The sequence below is a fragment of the Nicotiana sylvestris genome, chromosome 9, assembly GCF_000393655.2.
Source record: "Nicotiana sylvestris chromosome 9, ASM39365v2, whole genome shotgun sequence".
NCBI lineage: Eukaryota > Viridiplantae > Streptophyta > Magnoliopsida > Solanales > Solanaceae > Nicotiana > Nicotiana sylvestris.
In genome coordinates this window covers 36,830,039-36,849,670 of record NC_091065.1, presented here as the reverse complement: position 1 = coordinate 36,849,670, position 19,632 = coordinate 36,830,039, and the positions used below count along the sequence as shown (strand labels likewise).

The window sequence follows — 19,632 nt, the reverse complement described above, 5'->3', positions numbered from 1 at the left end:
TTAATACTATTTTCCTGCTATTGTCTTGCCACTACCCTTCTTGCATTATTTAATATTGAAACCAAAAGTCGTCTTTTGTTTGCACATTGGCGAAATTTGTTGAAAGATCGTGCTAGAAGAAAGTAGTACTGATAAGAAGAGGACAGCTTCATCTCTCTAAACCAAAACTCCGCTGAATGAATCATATTTTTCTGATCTTGTTGGAAATACGTCAAAAGGATATCATTAGATGTACAATTCTCTTAATTTCTATGCTTTTTGGATAGTGAAGGTTCCAAATTACAAGCATAGTCACCAATGGTTTGCCACCTTGTATACAACTAGATAAAGGAGACTCTAAACGGTGATAAAACGAATGTTATAAACAGTAATATTGAGTTATGTAAAGTCCTACATTGGGTATACAAGGGCGCCTAAGGGGGTTTATACATGTCTTCAGTTACTCCACTCATTACCTTAAGGTTCTGTCATGACCCCAAATTTCCCTCCTTAGGATGTCATGACGGAATATTCAGTTTCGCCAAGGTGCACGAGGTCTTACCATTTGGCTTTTGGTACTCTGTATCTAGCAGGAATATTCAATTTCACCAGGTTCATATCAGAAAGGATTGGTTTTTCAATAGGGAAAGAGACAAGGACGAGGGAGTTGGTTGTCATTGAGACACGTTTTTCGGATGGACTACATCGATTTTTCGAGATAACCACTTTTTCAGCCATGAGAGGGAAATCATCTAGTACCCGCTGGCTCCCCAATCTTTGGCATGTTTGTTCTCACACTTGTAAATTTGCATTCGCTTAAATTTCTTCTCCTACTCCAAACGTTTCAGTCTTCGAGATGGCAGACTTTTGTGAATTGCTCACCTTTATGATTTATGCTACTCCACTCAAATTTTGGGCCATGACCATTGACCAGCGCTAAGTGAAGCTTGGCTTACCTAGAAAGTCTACTCATTTCCATGACAAGAATCCGGCCGAGTGTCCTCTGTATCGGGAGCATTCCAAAAATTGCTTTATCAACCAACCAAACATCCCAACTCTTATAATATTGCAAGCATCTTCATTCACAAACTAAAGATACCAAAACTTTCATTACCCAAAATCCAACCTGCGTGAGCACTCAGCATCCCCATGTCGAGCAAACCACAAAATAAACAACACTAGTCGCAACCCAAAATGACACCAAGTCTAATGAAATGTCATACACATAAATATAGAATCTGTTAAATCATATTACAACGTGGAAGCCAAATTATGAGCTTCTACGAGTAGAATAAATACAACAATTACGGTGTATGGTGTGGCATATGCTCAAAGTTGAATGGGTAATATTTTGTTGTTAAAGACATGCTATCTTGGAGAAAGTAGAGGCTGGGAAGTGGAGCATAGAAGTAGAGCTTTACTTTTTTCTAATTACATTTTTGGAACACCCTATAAGTGTAAATTATAGGGTGTTTTTCATTGCAAATCATGTTTTTTGTATGAGATACTATTCATCTTTATACATCTTATATGCACGAATATCCCTTTTCAATCAATAAATTTGATTACTTCATCAAAAAAGTTCACACAGCACTACTAAATTATAGATCAGAAACTTGATTTTTATTACTCAATTCTTAGTCATTTCAAATTGTTATCAAGCATTACAGCGCTATGCAATTTCCTTGTTCAACTAATCTCCAAAACATATGTGTTTATCCTTTTGGCGCAGACGATTATTGTAAGCAATATGCGAAAACTATCTAAAGAAGGATTGCAACATACTGACAAAAGGGTTGGTCTAACTAATGAATTACTTGCTGCAATGGATGTAGTAAAGTATGATTCTTTCCACTTTATCTGTATTCCTTCTTTTTTCAGAAAATTTGAGAATGGATTTTATTTTGTACTGATCGATATAGATGCTATGCATGGGAGAAGAGCTTCCAATCTAAAGTCCAAGGAATGAGGAATGATGAACTATCTTGGTTCAGGAAAGCACAACTATTGGCAGCGGTATGCTATCGCTTGTGCATAGAATAAACTAATCTTGGTCTCAACAAAGTCTTTTTCTATTACAGTGACACCTCAGTATTTGGTCCCTTACATACCTCATGTTTTCGTTGGAATAATATGATCCAGTCATTGCCAAGCTTTTCCAGAAAGCCTGATCAAGCTTTAAAAGAATTCTAACTTTGAAGATTTTTACATAAAGTTTTCCTGTCTAGGTCAGTTTAATTAGACACTTCTGGAGCTATATCCACAGGCCACAGAATCAGCACAAACCAAAACTGGAATCAACTAGTGGGTTAGCATGTGAAAAATAGGACGTGGTAGAGGAACAATGAACCAGAATTATCTCTTAGTGGGATTAGGGGAAACCATGACTCAAATGACATTGCATATTTTGCTTAAGATGCAAGAATCAGATCATTTTTTGCTCATTGTTTTTTTCCTTCCCTTTATCAACAGTTCAACAATTTCATGCTGAACAGCATCCCAGTTCTCGTAACAGTGATTTCATTTGGAGCTTTCACTTTGCTTGGTGGAAATTTGACAGCTGCCAGAGCTTTTACATCACTTTCCCTCTTTGCAATTCTGAGGTTCCCATTGAACATGCTTCCAAACATAATAACTCAGGTTCTTATTCTTAACTTACTGTTTTTGACCTTTCCTATAAAATAGCTGCATTGGCTTCTTTCCCTTAATACAGTATTCTTCATATGTCTGTTTAATTCTGGATGCACTATATTCTCCCATCTCTCTCGTGAATCAGCCTAACCATCACTTCAAGTTATTCCCTCTGTGCTTTGTCTACAGCAATTTTCTAACATTACCCATCATGAAAAGAAGATAACGAACAACAATACTCATCTTTATTGAGAAATACACCACATAGGTAAATAGACATCAGTAGCGCAGCCTTCTACATGGAACTCCTATATCATCTAAACTGCTTCTTTGATATCAATGTCATATAAACAATGGGGGAAAAGTTCTTGAAGAATGTGTGCAAGTGTCTGTTGACCGACTTGCTATGTACTTCTGCAGACGTGGAAGACAATATTATAATTGAATAGACACAATTTCAAGCCTCACAAAGTATTATCATTTTCTACCTATTGCATTCATTGTTAAGGCTTCAAGCCTTGAAGCTGGATGGCTCATCCATTAGACAATTTACGCTAATATGATTCTTTTCAAATACATCAATTTAGTCAATCTATGTTTCCTAACTTAGATCACAAACTTATGACTGTTTTATCATACTTGTCTAAATGTTGTGTGTCAATTGACATTTCAAGTTGCTGACATTTGAAGAACAAATGCATGCTAACAAGTTGCATATTTTAGTTCAATTTGAAGATTAGGTGCTTTATATTGTCCGTCTTTTTTCATTTTAACTCCACTCTGTACATTCCTTCCCTGATTCAAGCATTCTCCAGAAGTTCTTCTATAACTCTGGGAAGAGTTTTCCTGTTGCTGTGGAAACTCCATCTGAATGGTTTCGATAAAAACTGTTAATGATCATATGCGAATGTGGCTGACCATCTAGGGATTATAGTGGGCTGGCTCGTCATAATACACACTTATGGGATAACATATGACAATTTGGTAAAGTATCCTACCAAAGACTCTCGAGATCCCTCTTTTGCCCTTTCTTTATTTAACAAACAATTGAATGAATCAGTGCCGCTGGGCCTAGACAACTATCATGTCTGTATCATGGTCGACACCTTAAAATAGGTGACTCTTGTAAGTCATCAAGTAACCAAAATATCTCTTCTCTAACTTAATCACACAATAAACAAAAACCACAACCCAGTGTAATCCCACAAGTGGGTTCTGGGGAGGGTAGTATGTACGTAGACCTTACCCCTACCTTATGAAGATATAGAAGTTGTTTCTGGTAGACCCTCAGCTCAACAAATAGTGAAACTAAAGCACAAACAATTGCAACAACAAGGTAGTAGGGTAATGGAAGCGAATAACACAGCATGTACGAATACGAAACAGGAATAAGAAAATACAACAATAGAACTAGTAAAACAAGCAAGCCTAGGAGAGACTCACGACTATCTGTCAACCTTCCACCCTAATACTCGTCCTTCACACCTTCCTATCGAGGGTCATGTCCTCCGTAAGCTGAAGCAGTGACATTTCCTGCCTAATCACCTCACAACAGGACTTCTTAGGCCTACCCCCACCCTTCCTCAGACCCGCCATGGTAAACCTCTCACACCTCCTAACCGGGGCAGCTATGTCTCGCCTCTTCACTTGCCCCAACCATCTCAACCTCAATTCTCGCAACTTGTCCTCCATAGGGGCCACTCCCACCATATCCCTAATAACTTCGTTCCTAATCTTGTCTTTACTGGTATGTCCACACATCCATCTCAATATCTTCATTTCAGCTACTTTCATCTTCTGGACATAGGACTTCTTGACGGGCCAACACTCAGCCCCATACAACATAGGCGGCCTAACCACCACTCTGTAGAACTTGCCTTTAAGTCTAGATGGCACATTTTTATCACACAAAACCCAATTTCATCTATCCCGCTCCAATTCGGTGTGTAACATCCTCGTCAATCTCCCCGTTGCCTTGTATAACAGACCCAATGTATTTGAAACTCTCTCTCTTGGGGATGACTTGTGTATCAATTTTCACTTCCACTTCCGCTTTGTGTGTCCCATCACTGAACTTAGACTCCAAGTATTCACACACTTGATATTATTTCTTCTGTTTACATACAGGTTGTAAATTCAAACGTATCGTTGCAACGAATGGAGGAATTGTTCTTAGCTGAAGAGAGAATCCTCTTACCTAATCCACCACTTGAACCTTGTCTTCATGCCATCTCAATCAGGGACGGATACTTTTCATGGGATTTTAAGGTCTACCTCTTCTTTATCTCTCTGTAATGCTGCACTAAGCTTTCGGACAAGTAGGCTTTTACCTATTACTTAACTGTGATTGCAATAGTTATAAGCAGCTAATTATCATCATGTGATTTTTCCTAACCAGAGTCTCTTGTAGCTCAAGACTATGCTGATCCAGAATATTGTGTTAATGCACAGAAGGACCTGGAAACTTCTTACTAGCATATCTCTAGTGCTTTCTTTGAAATGCATTTCAATTGTATGCATGTCGATGATTATTATAAAACTTTTAAAATTCATTAAATTATCATGATCCATGCTGAGCAGAATCTCTCTAGTGTAGCAAACGCATGAAAATCTAATTAGTGGAATAATTTGAAAAGCTTGATATCTATTATTTCAGTTGTTTGGTTTAAAATACCGGAGCACTAAAAGTATGTGAATTTGAAAGATGTCCCTGAACCTTGATGGCTGGGAGAAGATAAGGCGTTCTTGATTTTTCTATGATCCATTTTCTCATTAGTTATTGCCTTTTACAATTTATGCAGTACGATTTATAAAAATAAAAAAAAAAAAAAAAAAAAAAATACACAGCACAAGTTCTTTTACTAAAACATTCTCAACTGTGTGTGAATAATGTGAAGAAATGTGTGAAACAAGATTAAGCAAGTTCATGGACAAGGGAACGAACATCTGTTGTTTTGATTATTTCATCATTTGATTGGATTCTAGGACAATCTTAGCCTTCCAAATTAGATCTTGTCATTTGTTTTGACAGAGAAATATGTTTGCAGTTTGTTCCCTCACTGGTAATTTCACCTAAACTGCTTGTTTCTTGCACTGATAATCTTGTTTGCTGGGGTTTTATAATTTCACCTAAATCCCTTTATGAACCAAATGAGCTCTTTGCATCTTTCTTAGGCAGAAACTCATGAACAAATCAATGGCATCTTGTGGGAAGAGCTTTGCCTATGCAAAAGGTTCCAGTCCTGTATTTATCTTCCACCTCATTGCAATTTTCTAGACTTGCAACTGAATAAGACTGAGGATTTCCAGCTAACATTCAGTGAATAAATAAGAATTTTGTGCTGCTTGTTAGCTGTAAAATTGAAAAGTGGCCAAATCCGATTAGGCATAATTGTACAGCTGCTTGCCAAATAATATATATATATATATATATATATATAAATTTCCTTAGAAAATGTAAGATACTTCATTACTGAAAGATAAAGAGTTTAGTCATTACAAACAAGGGAATGGATTGCATAATGGATCGCATAGAGCATGATCCTTATTGAAAGCATATAAAACAAAAGGGGAAGGTGTATCCCAGAACACTGCGTCATCAGCTACCGAAGTGAGAGGAATCAAACTTCTTCCGTATCCAGCTAGCTTGTCAGCCACAGTATTGCCCTCCCTGAATATATCGTCCCGTCCCACAGCATCAAGAAGAAAATTGCAATCATTAACTAGTTGTGAGTAGCTAGTAGTTTCTGTAAGAAATGCTTAATACCTGGGAATCTATTTTCACTATTATAGGGAACCGATTTTTTGTGAAAGCAAGTTCTAATCCTACCAATAAAGCTAAAAGTGAGCAAATACAGAATTCAGCTATCAGTATCTCGAGTGCGCTTTCACATATTGTCACTCATCCTTTCCTTCTGCATTTACAAGCGAATCTTTTTGTCTAGCCAATTTTATAGGGCATCTAAGTGATAAGAAGGTCAAATATATCCATAAAATGAGGAAATATTGAAGTAATTCTGTGCTCTCTTGTGAGGTACAGAGAACTGTATGAAGCTGGATTTAGATGCTGATACCTTACAATATGATAAATATTATTGCCTTGTGAAAGCTTGAATATGATTACTTACTAGGAAAACATTGTGTTAAAGACATATTTAAGTAATTAAAAGTATGCTCTCTGTCTCTGAACCTAAGCTTTGATGAGATGGTCACACCATTCGACATGGTATTAGAGCCAGACCAGTTCTAATTCTTGTTTAATCCGTTTTTGGGCCCCCATATTATGTTGTCTACGCTCCAGTTAGCAGGCGTGCGGGGGTGTTAGTTGTCCCACATCCTTTGTGGGTTGGCAATTGGACTCTTTATATGGTCTAGGTCAATCCTCAGCTCATGAGCTAGCTTTTGGGATTGAGTTAGGTCTAAGGTTTATTTCTTTATCACATTGATCTGAATTCCTCAGCTGGAGCCTTTTCATTCACACTGAGATTTTCAGTTCCCTTGATAACTGTCATGAAGTTGGAGTTCTTTTTTTTTCGTTTTACCATTTTTATACATTCAATTTTAACCTCCTACTTTACAGCTTGAGCGTCCCACTTTGTCAAATATTAATTTGGATATACCAGTTGGTGAGCTAGTTGCAATTGTGGGTGGGACCGGAGAAGGAAAGACATCTCTGATTTCAGCAATTCTTGGGGAGCTTCCTCCCTTAGGCAATGCAAGTGTCACTACCAGAGGAACTATTGCATATGTTCCTCAAGTTTCTTGGATCTTCAACGCCACTGTGAGCTTCAATTCATCCAAATTCCTTGATATGCCTGTAACATAACACTGTTTACCTGAACATGCTATTCAAACAATCTTTATATATATTTTTGGATATAAATCGTGTTTGTGTAGGTATATGAAAGAATGCAGTTACTTTTACCTTACTGGTTTTCAGGTACGTGGGAATATATTATTTGGTTCCAACTTTGAACCAACAAGATATTCGAAGGCAATAGATGTCAGTGCATTGGACCATGATCTTGAGTTACTTCCAGTTAAGTACATTGATGGTAGTATATGTGTTTCAATATATCTTTTTGTTGTGTGTAATTCTCTATTAGTAGTAAGTCTAGATGAAAATGACATGTGCGCATATCTAAAACATTCAGGGTCGAGACCTTACAGAAATCGGCGAAAGAGGGGTGAATATTAGCGGAGGACAAAAGCAAAGAGTGTCAATGGCTAGGGCTGTCTACAAAAATTCCGATGTCTATATTTTTGATGATCCCCTAAGTGCTCTTGATGCACATGTGGGCCAGCAGGTAATTATCTTGTATAAATGACTGTGTACCACCATTTTGGAAACGGAAAGGAGATCTCAATACGCGGTTTCCATATAAATGTAGTTATTGTCATCATCCTCTCTGTTAGCTGAATGATTTTCTTCTCATTTGAGCATATTAGCCATGCCATTCTCTGGGCTTTGTCCAATTACTAAGCACTTAATTGGTCCATATTGATCAACAGATATAGGATGAGGATTTGGAAGCAAAAGAGGAAAATGAGAAAACGGGTGGAAATGATGACATAGTGCATAGCCATCTGAGTTTGTGAAGTTCATAAAAAGTTTTGAATGTTAGACGAAACAAAAAAAAAAAACCATTTTTCTTAGCATGATACACACTTGTAGTGAAGGCTTTGGAAAGAAAATAAATTGTTTAGACAGGGCATGCAACTGAAGGATGTTACTGAAGTATTACTAGCACTGCCCTAGCATAGTGTTATTGACATTACCAAGATACGATACTTACTAGGTACTATTCTGTGTATGCATCATCAACGCTGGTATAACTGCATCATCCTATCTACTAGCTGGTACTTCTTTGTGACTCACCAGAGTACACCCTCTACTCAACTCAAAACGGATGTCACTGCATTATCTGAGAAAACCTTCCTGTCAATTTCCAATTTTTCTTTTCCACCACCCAAGGATTTTTTCTTTTTAAATTGAGAGAAGGTAAGTGTATTATAAATATAGCACCAAGAAGGTGCTGTAAAAAGTATTTACAAACTACCAGAAGTGCATCCCTTCTATTCTTAAAGGGATTCTATAAGTTCTATCACTGCTTCAGCATCATTAACATAACTCTGTTTAAACCAAAAAGAAAGCAAAAGTAAAAAGTTCATTTTGATCATCTCAATGGGTTCTCCTTTGTCTTCAAAGAATCTAGCGTTTCTCTCCCTTCACTCTGTCCACCATATGCACGCTGGAATAGTCTGCCACCATTTCTTTTGCTTGGAGTTCCTTCCTCCAGTCCAGCACTTCAATAACTCACATGGCTGTCTTAGACTCTTAGCATAATCCATTTAAGTCCTACCATATTGAGAAAAACTGCCCAACTTGATCAGTAATGCGAAGTGTAGAAATAGGTGATTAACACTCTCTAGCTTGTCTCTATAAAGATAGCATTTAGAGAACAGCTGAAAATCTCTTCTTTGAGTATTTATTATTTTCTGTATTAAACAAGCATTTCGAGCAACCAACCAAGTGAAAGAAGCCACCTGGTAAAGAGCATTTGTTTTCCATATTTGTTTGCATGCCAAAAAATATCTTGCATTCTACCATAACCCAACTGTGAATAACAAGAGTTTACTGTAAAGATTCCTTTGCTATGGGCATTCGCCATTCCGTATGAGCTTGTCTGGATTCTGTACCAATCCATGAAAAGATTCCATTGTACCCAAAAATTTCATCTAGTCTTTCCAATTCCCAGTCATTCAAATGTCTTCTGAAATTGAAATTCCAACCATCTTGTTTTCTGTTAGTAGCCAAAGTGGAATCAGATAGCAATGCAAGTCTAAATAAATCCGGAAACTGATCTTTCAGTGGTCCAGGTCCAATCCGATTTTCCCAAAAAGTGATCCTTCTTCCATCTTCCACGTTAAACCCAATGTTACTTGAACATTTTTGTCATAGAGTTCTGATTCTTTCCACAAACCAGACCCATAGGGAATGGTCACAACTTTAGTACTCCAACACCCTTGCAACCCAAAGTTTTCACTGATAACTAACTGCTTTCCAAAGTGCCTATTCTGAGGGAAACCTCAATGGCCATTTCATCAGTAAACTGTGATTGTGCTGCCTTAAGTTTCTAATCCCAAGGCCCGCTTCCTTCTTGGTTATTTTTAAAGTGCTCCTCTTGACCAAGTGAAATGTTCTTCTTTCAGTATTGCCCTGCCAAAGAAAAATCCATGGGTGGTGTTCTTCTTCCACCACCCATGGATTTTTCCAAATTGACTATCCTTTTTTCCCCTATATACAGGACTAATTTGCAGTAACTTGATTGCTTAGTAGAATTCACTGGTTGCAATTATTCCATCCTTCTCTTGGCAGTTTGAAAGCATACGCTAGACGCAATTTGTATCTAACTTGCTGTACAATGGGGTCTTTCAGGTTTTTAAGAAATGTATAAAGGAAGAATTGCAAGGAAAGACTAGGGTGCTTGTGACAAATCAGCTGCATTTTCTACCTCAGGTGGATCGGATTATTTTGGTCTCTGAAGGAATGGTGAAAGAGGATGGGAGTTTCGAGGATCTCTCCAAAAATGGCGCACTTTTTCGAAAGCTAATGGAAAATGCTGGGAAAATGGAAAGTTATGGTGTTGAAACTGACGACCCAAACATTGACAATGAGAGTTCACATTCTTCTTTAAACATAGGGTATGAGCTCCAAAAGAACGAAACCTCTGCAACCAAAAGGAGAGCTGGTAAATCTGTTCTTATCAGGCAGGAAGAGCGGGAAACTGGTATTATCAACTGGAATGTCTTGATGAGGTAATATTCAAAGTATATGCTTCGAGGCATTTACCCTTGTTATTTTTAATCAAGTCATTCATACATGAATATACAGGTCACTCCACAAGTTACACTTATAAAATACTTGTTCACATATCTATAGAAGAATTCTAGGCACAAAATTTTCCCTACGCTGTTCTCTTGCTTCTCCTATGATATGTAGATACTGGTGGCCGGTGGGGAGAAAATTTTATTTTATTGCGGTGCAATCGCTTCTAACATCTAGGAAATGAATATTGCATTTCATTTCTAGTGGTTTACTTTCTTGTTGGTTTTGTCAGTGCTCCGCATAAGCAAACACCACCTTAAGGCTAGGCAATTCATGTCTAACAGAACAATCAAATTGCATCCTTACTGGAACCTCATGCTCTGCCAAGGACAATGGTTCCACATTGATTAAATAAAAGTTCATAAAATGATTTATACAAATACTGTGCTACTCCAGACAGTGCCTTAAAATTTTGAGTTGGATGCATAGATATTTTCTTACGGCACTAGAGCCAAACATTGGCAAACTAGTTCATTATCAACATTCCTTTTTTTTTCAAATAGCAACCATATGTAACCTAAAATTCGAACAATACCATCCTACTTAGGACAGAGTTGAACATGACTATGTTTGTAATGAATTTAAGGAAGTTTTGACCAAGTCAACCGTGTAAAGTTTATATTGCACTTGTTTAGATGATATAAGAGTAACGGATAAACTCTTCAATGATTTATTCATCATCATAGGCTCAAGAAAAGATTCTTATTTAACTATGTTTGTTTAATAGATGCCCTTAGCTTATGGTTTCAAATGTGCTTTTCTTCTATTTTTCCTTTTCAGGTATAAAGATGCTTTGGGAGGCTTGTGGGTTGTCCTGATACTGTTGGCTTGCTACACGTTGACTGAAATCCTTCGAGCTCTGAGTAGCACCTGGCTAAGTGTCTGGACAAAAGCAAGCTCCTCAAAGAGCAATGGATCTGGATTCTATATTTTGGTCTATGCTTTTCTGTCATTCAGTCAGGTGTGAGTGCACTTCCACCTTTATTAATTGCAATCATTGGTGATCATCCTTAATTATTCAAGTTTCTGTGCTGCATCTACTTTCTTTTCCCTCTATTCCTTAACATCTAAAGATGTCCACCTAGCCCTATCTAAAGGAGAAATTTTCCTGCTACAGAATTTGTTTCAATAAGCATGAAGCCCAACAATATATTTGTGTATCAGGGAGCTCCTCCATTAGCTACTGTACATTTGCTGTATCTGTTAAAATAGAAGACTAAAGATGAAAATAACAGAAATTTTTTGTAATATTTCATTATGTTTCTTCAGAGGAGTGTTTAACTCCAAGTCCATGAATGTAAGGCTCATTCTGGATTCACTTTGTGTAGGTGATAGTAACACTGGCCAATTCCTTCTGGTTGATTATCTCAAGTCTAAATGCAGCTAAAAGGCTTCATGATTCCATGCTACATTCTATACTTCGAGCACCAATGGTATTCTTCCACACTAATCCATCTGGACGCATAATCAACAGATTTGCAAAGGATCTTGGTGATATTGATCGCAATGTTGCAAATATTGCTAATACATGTCTCAGCCAACTGTGGCAGCTTCTCTCAACCTTTGTTCTCATTGGAGTCGTCAGCACAATATCTCTGTGGGCCATAATGCCACTTCTAGTCCTATTTTATACAGCCTATTTGTATTATCAGGTTTGCTAAACTCCATATGTTTAGTTGCCCTTTATTTTTCTCTCTCCCTCTGCATATAGTTTTCTCTGCTTGTCTTGACCTCCATTTTGGTTTTACTTTCAGGAACTTTCAGAAACCCAAAGAGGGCTGAAAGTTCCACCATTTAGAGAAGCAACACTTCCTATGAGTTCCTTAAGTTTTTAAATACCTGGCATCCTGTTTGAGTAATGTTTTGTTGAGTTTCCCACATTTAGGCTCCTTATATGGACGTGGGCAATCCTCACCTTATGAGCTAACTCTTAGGTTTGATTTAAGCCCAAGTTCCATTTCTTATCGTGGTATTAGAACCAGATTCATCGCAATCATATGATAATTTATCAACTGTTGATTTTAACAATATTATATAATGAGGATCAGATGATACAATGCTATTATATATGTTTCACAGAATACATCCCGCGAAGTGAAACGCCTAGATTCCATTACCAGGTCCCCTGTGTATGCACAGTTTGGAGAAGCTATAAATGGTTTATCAACCATCCGTGCATATAAAGCGCATGACCAGTTAGCAGCCATTAATGGGAAGTCTATGGACAACAATATCAGATTCACTCTTGCCAACACAAGTACAAACCGCTGGTTGACCATAAGGCTTGAAACACTAGGAGGCATAATGATCTGGTTGACTGCAACATTTGCCGTTATACAGAATGGGAGAGCAGACGACAAGGTTGTGGTCGCTGGTGCTATGGGTCTGCTCCTAAGTTATTCTTTGAATATTACTACTTTACTCAGCAATACTCTGAGACAAGCAAGCAGAGCTGAAAATAGTTTTAATGCTGTTGAGCGTGTTGGCACATATATAGATTTGCCATCAGAGGCTCAAAATGTCATTAGCAGCCGGCCTCCTCCAGGCTGGCCATCATCAGGGTTCATCAAATTTGAAGATGTTGTCCTACGTTACAGACCTGGACTTCCTCCAGTCTTGCATGGTTTGTCATTTACAATTTCCTCAGGTCAGAAAGTTGGCATTGTTGGAAGAACTGGTGCTGGAAAATCGAGCATGCTTAATGCCTTATTTCGAATTGTGGAACTTGAAAGAGGGAGAATATTGATCGATGATTGTGATGTTGCTACTATCGGACTGACAGATCTTCGAAGTGCTCTTAGTATCATACCCCAATCACCAGTTCTCTTCTCTGGTACATAACTCTCTTCAATAGTTTCTGGTACTACTTCACTCTTCCGGACCCCACGATTGGCACGAGTTGAAAATAATCTAATAAGCTTTTTTAATTGATGCATGCATACATCGATTTTGAATTTGTCTAGTCAATTGATTTGGAATTATTTTATGAGCAATCATATGCGTTTATGCTAGCTGTGCTGATGAATGTGTACGATGTTCTTTTTGGTACAACTTCACATACTGTGGTAATTAATACATATATATATGGATAGGTTTATGCAGATACCTATACCTTGTTAAGTGAAACTTTTGTGTGTTACAATCTTCTCCCTGAAAACCAAGCTTTGAGGCACAAATTCACATATGAAATGAAGTCTTCTTCCACCTAACCATATAAGTTTTATCTGGGTTTATCCTGCATTTGGTAGCACAAAGTATTATTCAGATAGTGATCCTTTATCTGGTTTTGGGGAATTAATCTATCCTGGGGGGTAGGGGTGATATTGTTATCCGGGACTAGATAAGCCTTTGAATTTTCTAGTTTCCAAGTTTAGGTTTCCTTTCATTTCTTTTCTTTCTTCTCTTCTTTCAGTTCCTTCTACATTCATTCCCACTTCTTTAGCTACCATGAAAAAGTAAACATACATGGGTCCTGATCTTGCTTACCCTTGCTATAATCTGCAACTATAATACCAAATTTTGTTCACAGACCAAGTGTGTATACTCAAATACCTGCTGAAGTTATTGTTGCAGGATTACAAATTAGCCTTATAAAATGTATACTGGTAGGCATGTTGTTCTCATTATCAGTTTTTCATTTTCATTAGGTACTGTACGGTTTAATCTTGATCCTTTTAGCGAACACAATGATGCTGACCTATGGGAGGCATTAGAGCGGGCACACTTGAAGGATGTCATAAGGAGGAATGCTTTTGGTCTGGATGCTGAGGTGAGCTCTTCTCCTTTCAATCTGCTTCAAGTTAAAGTCGTTAGTGTTTTAAGTATCGGTAGGTCTAGGAATTGCTGCTTTCGAGAATTAACCCAGATCCATAAAGGATAAACCCGAAAGGCTAGATCTCACTCTTTCTGGATGAAATTCTAGTTTAGGTACCTTATAAGTCCTTGTAAGGAGGAGGCAGAGGGATCTGCAAGAGGCTGAAAAGCCAAGTCCACTAGCACCAGCGAATTAGTGAACTACGGAAAATTTTATTTTGTATCTCATACAACTGACACTAGTTGTATGAGGCATCTTTTTTGTCTCACAGTTTTGTGGACCCAGATTTTTGTGGACCCAGAAGTGTAAGATTGGGGTCCACAAATTTGTGAGACAAAAAGGAGCCTCACACAACTAATTTAAGTTGTGTGAGACGCACAATAAAACTTCTCGTGAACTACTCAGTGTCTTGTTTTTTTGTGCCTTTTTTTATTCCATCAGGTTAAAGGAAGTTAGGGTGGGATCATGATGAGGGAGGTTAACCTATGTGAGAATTTTGAATTGCGGAGCAACGGTCATTCTGTTCTCAAAAAGGTTGTTCAGACAGAAATGCAATTTAGGATGATAAAGAAGTCCTCGACCATTTGCCAGAAAGTTATGGTGGTTTGTGATTTATGTCTGACAAGATGATCATTCGTTCATGTTCAAGACCAGTTTGATGACCTAAGAATTTTTTCCCTTTTTTTGGTACCACCTAAGAATTTTGTTTATCTCAAAATACCATAATTCAACATTAGGTAGTGACTTAGAGTAACACAAACTGGATTGAAAAGAATGAAAAACACAAATTCTGAGACGTGCACGAACATATGTAAGGTATACTTGTATAACTATCGTGTATGTATTTGTTTCTATTGTTATTTATCGATGTATATTGTTCTAATATTTGTCTTATTTAGAATGCTTAATGTTGGAGAAACGGTTTGGCCTGAGATGATTTTAAATGGTGAAACATGGCCAGTGAGAATTCATTTAGTCGTCTCAACTTGTTTGAAACTGAGGCATTGTTGTTGTTGTTGTTGTTGTTGTTGAGAATGCTTAATGTGACTCTTTGCAAATCAAATGACAGAAAAGCAAAATATTAAACTTCTTTATGACCGATGAAAACATACTTGTATCATGACGGTGCAAATGAATTGGTTAATTCTTCCCCCGTAGTTTAATATGCTGGTACCTGATGATTGCTCTGCATTTGGTTTCTCACAAGGATAATTTTACCCAAACAAACTCGTATCATATGCTCAGCTGGTGGAATAACACATAGTTTTGTTCGTCAGAAATTTTGTAGAGAAATGATCGTGTTTAAGGAAGTGCATTCATCCAATTATATACGACACCATCTGGTTAGACGGGAATAAAGAAATTTATTTGACTTACGTGTTACATATGTAGTTGTAGAAGAAAATGTTATAGTAACTAAGCAAGTTTGGGTCAAGTTCGTTTGGTAGAAAAACATCACGCTGTAGATTATATTTCAGTTTAATGCATTTTGGATAGAATTTCTAGGACTGTATCAAAACTTTTAAGATGCTTCAGAGTGAAAAAAGGTATAACATATTAAGATGGAAGGAGTGTCTGGAAAAATGTTACTATGGTCTAACATAATATTGTTTTGGGCTATATCAAGGTTTCAGAAGGTGGCGATAATTTCAGTGTTGGACAGAGACAACTTTTAAGTCTTTCTCGAGCAATACTGCGAAGGTCAAAGATCCTTGTTCTTGATGAAGCCACAGCAGCTGTTGATGTTAGAACTGATGCTCTTATTCAGAAAACCATACGAGAAGAATTCAAAGCATGCACAATGCTCATTATTGCTCACCGTCTAAATACCATAATTGATACTAATCGTATCCTAGTGCTTGATGCTGGACAGGTATGTGCTTACAAATTTTGTTCTTTCACTGTTCTTGTTTTTTCCTTATTTCCTTTTCTTTTTTTCCTTCTGTCAAAAGTTTGCTACTTGCTTATATTAGGTTGTTGAGTATGATACTCCACAGAACCTCCTGTTTAGTGAAAGAAGTGTTTTCTCTAGGATCGTTCAGAGCACAGGGGCCGCAAATGCCCAGTATTTACGTAACTTAGTACTTAATGAGGAGAAAGAGCACAAGTTCATGAAAGAAGAAGTCATGCGTATAAATAGGAAGAGAAGATGGAAGGTATCTTCCCAGTGGAATGCTGCTGCGCAGTATGCTCTTGCTACAAATATTTCAGCTTCACTGAACGATTTTCAAGTGACGGAATGTCAAGATCAAAACAACATTCTGCATGCAACAAAGGACGCGGTTGTAACTCTGAAGGATGTTTTGGAGGGGAACCATGATGAAATTATTGAAGAGAAACTAAGTTGCTCTAAGGTGCCTAGAGAAAGATGGTGGTCATCTTTCCTTAGTGTTATTGAAGGTACTAGTTTTCTTTTGCTTCTACACTTGTTATTTTCCCCTTTTTCACCATATTGCTCCTAAGTAGGTTCCTTACATTTTGCAAAAACATAATGAGCCCCTAGCCAGTAATTGTAAGAAACCATGAGTGACTTGAGATGAGGTTTTCTATTTCTGAGATACAACCTTCTATTCCAAAAGAATTTCAACACTTGGAAAACGAAAAGCAAATGCAAGATCGTGGTTACCACTAGTCTTGATGGGCATGCATGCCATGCCCTCAATTGGAGTGATACAGAAATGCAAGATCATGATTGCACACCGTCAATTGGAGTGATAGAGAAATGCAAGATCATGATTCCACACCCTCAATTGAAGTTACTGCTCGCCTTTGTTGTGCACCCTCATATGCTTTTCCAAAAAAAATCAATGTGCAGCTAGGCTAATTCTGTCCACATTAGCAATGTAGTTTCAAGATTGACTGATGATATGCCTATTCCCTTATGGTATTACCTGAGTGCAACTGGTTATGTAATATTCCACAAATCTTTTATTTCAAATTTCATGTTTCCAATCTTCTTTAGTAACCACTCATTTAGTATTCCATTAATCACAAGTCTTCGTCCCTCCATTTGGAGACAGGTCGAAAGTACATAACATGAGAACATTAGACATCATACTTGATTTCTGCTCCAACTGCATTTGGTGTTTATTCTCATTAACTGGTGGCTCCGAAAAGACCAACACTAAATCAAAGTTTAGCATGACGGAATTGGCGCTTCTGTTTTGGTTCAGGTCTCGCGGTGATGAACAGATTAAGACATGACAGAGTTCCTCATTTTGGAGATTGTTTGGAAGAGGGATCAGAACATCAGAATCATGATGAAATCTAGCTAGATATCTTCAGGTTTTACCCAATTTTCTATATCTTTCTATATCTATGTTTATCCATATAATATTAAAAGTTATTAGCAAAATATCGTTTGCCTTTTTTACCCTTTAAAAATAAAAACTTTGAGAAAAATACACGGCCAAGCATTTTTAAAAAATATTTAAGAAAATGATATCATTTCTTGTTTATTCCATAAATAGCATATTATTTTACAATATTAGCATATTGCAAAAATTATGCACACAATTAATGAGTAACAGAATACATAAATCATGGGATCCATATTTAACTTTTCACATTCTCTTTCCTTTTATTTTCTGTTCTAAATTTCAGCAAGTTCGCAAGAGAAAAAAGAAACAAGGACACCATGGCTGCCTTTCAGTAACAGGCCTCGCACAAAACAAAAAAATAGAGATAGATCGAGACTAGAGAGAGAAGAAAACTAAAAGAAAAAAAAGTCTTGATTCTCAAAAGTTCAAACAAATAGAAGGATGCATGCAAGCACCAAAACGACCCCAATCATTTTCAATTCCTTTGAAGAATTTGTTCAAGAATTTTGCTTCGATTGTATAAATTTTACTATGTATATTTGATGTAGTTGAATTATAATCTTATGTATTATTATTGTTTACCAAGATGTAGTTTTTGAAAATATCTTCTGTATTTTAATTGTGTACCACTATATATATATATATATATATATATATATATATACACACACTAGTTTCTCGGCACGTGCGTTGCACGTGTATATTTAGTCTTGTAATAAATAATTTTGTTAATAGAAATAAAACTTTGAGTAAATAATTACATATAAAAAGATATTGTTCAAGTTTCTTTGAATTATCATGTGGATTATCCCATGATGACTTGTTTTGATCAAGATGATTGGATATTATTTTAACGTACGAAGATGAATAATCAAAGTGTAATTAGATATATGTAATTTTATTTTTTATTTGATTTTATAAGATACAAATTGTTTCTTATGTGAAGCATTTTGACTATTTTTTATTAAATAAGATATTTAGTTTAATGAAATAGGTATTTAGGTAATTAAAAATATGTGTGTGAATGTTAAAATGAGATTTGAAGGAGAAACGTACACGCTAAAAATGTGATGAATTGTTAATATTAAAATGCTTCGATATTATTAAAACATTCCAAAATGTTAGTTTAGGGAGATTTTGCTTGTAAGGCTATCCGATTGGCAAAGCACAGTTGGTTGTGGTTTAAGATTAATGTTAAAGGAAATGATTCAAGAAATAAAATAAGATAAAGTAGAGTTACAAGCATGAACCTTCATTAGTAGTGTAGCAAGCTAGGATTCCAAGGAAAAGCAAACACCACAGAGCACATACATGACCTTACTTATGGCGCAATGAAAGTGCTAAAGAAAATATAAGACATTTCTAGTAGTACAGAATTAGAAAACAATAAGATAGTCAAGCTTATCCTTTATATTTGGCTGCCATTATATATATGACTTTCATGCTATGTTATATATTGGTTTTTCTTGATGAGCCTTGTTACCCAGCATCCTAACAATACAACAAGAATAGTCCCAGTAATAATTTTTTTGGGTCTACGTAGGTTGAAAAAGTTTACTTTAAAATGAACCATTATTTAGCTTAAACTTTAGTTATACAACAATATAATAGGTCTGTAACCAAAATTCATTTATTCTTAAGCACCAAACTTGCATCAAGGGTTTATGTATGTAATTATAATATTTAAAATATAATTATATTGATGGATTAATAGTGAGATAACTTTTCCCTACAAATAATATTTGCATTCATAGAATTTCGATTTTCAAATGCGCTACATGTTTGTATTTAATTTATGCTAAACAATAGATATAACACATCCACTCTCTGTACATATGCATACATGAATATAGATATTGATTTCTTGAGAATTTAATTTAAAACTTATAAATTTATAGTTACAACAAAATTATAGGAAATACTTGAAGAATTATACATGAAAAGAGTAGACGCCTTGAATATCTAAAACAGTTTGATAACCAAATTATCTTTGGTGGTTT

The 19,632-nt window shown here is 36.4% G+C and overlaps 1 protein-coding gene across 3 annotated transcripts in view; it reads left to right on the top strand.

Annotated features, from left to right (window-relative positions):
* The window catches only part of LOC104225029 (ABC transporter C family member 12-like), a 36,253-nt gene extending 18,019 nt beyond the window's left edge, over nucleotides 1-18,234 (top strand). For 2 of the 3 annotated variants that reach the window (XM_009776778.2, XM_070155984.1), the window contains 16 exons: nucleotides 1,712-1,818; nucleotides 1,902-1,995; nucleotides 2,452-2,619; nucleotides 4,738-4,878; nucleotides 7,190-7,390; nucleotides 7,550-7,648; nucleotides 7,764-7,916; nucleotides 10,049-10,428; nucleotides 11,279-11,459; nucleotides 11,827-12,150; nucleotides 12,578-13,331; nucleotides 14,146-14,267; nucleotides 15,940-16,185; nucleotides 16,286-16,712; nucleotides 17,486-17,597; nucleotides 17,916-18,234. In XM_009776778.2, coding sequence (XP_009775080.1) covers nucleotides 1,712-1,818; nucleotides 1,902-1,995; nucleotides 2,452-2,619; nucleotides 4,738-4,878; nucleotides 7,190-7,390; nucleotides 7,550-7,648; nucleotides 7,764-7,916; nucleotides 10,049-10,428; nucleotides 11,279-11,459; nucleotides 11,827-12,150; nucleotides 12,578-13,331; nucleotides 14,146-14,267; nucleotides 15,940-16,185; nucleotides 16,286-16,712; nucleotides 17,486-17,583 — 3,495 coding nt within the window. In that variant the 3' untranslated portion in view covers nucleotides 17,584-17,597; nucleotides 17,916-18,234. Of the gene's footprint in view, nucleotides 1-1,711; nucleotides 1,819-1,901; nucleotides 1,996-2,451; nucleotides 2,620-4,737; nucleotides 4,879-7,189; nucleotides 7,391-7,549; nucleotides 7,649-7,763; nucleotides 7,917-10,048; nucleotides 10,429-11,278; nucleotides 11,460-11,826; nucleotides 12,151-12,577; nucleotides 13,332-14,145; nucleotides 14,268-15,939; nucleotides 16,186-16,285; nucleotides 16,713-17,485; nucleotides 17,598-17,915 lie in introns of those variants that run through there. The other variant, XM_009776781.2, reaches the window with a different exon arrangement.
* The last annotated feature ends 1,398 nt before the right edge of the window (nucleotides 18,235-19,632 follow it).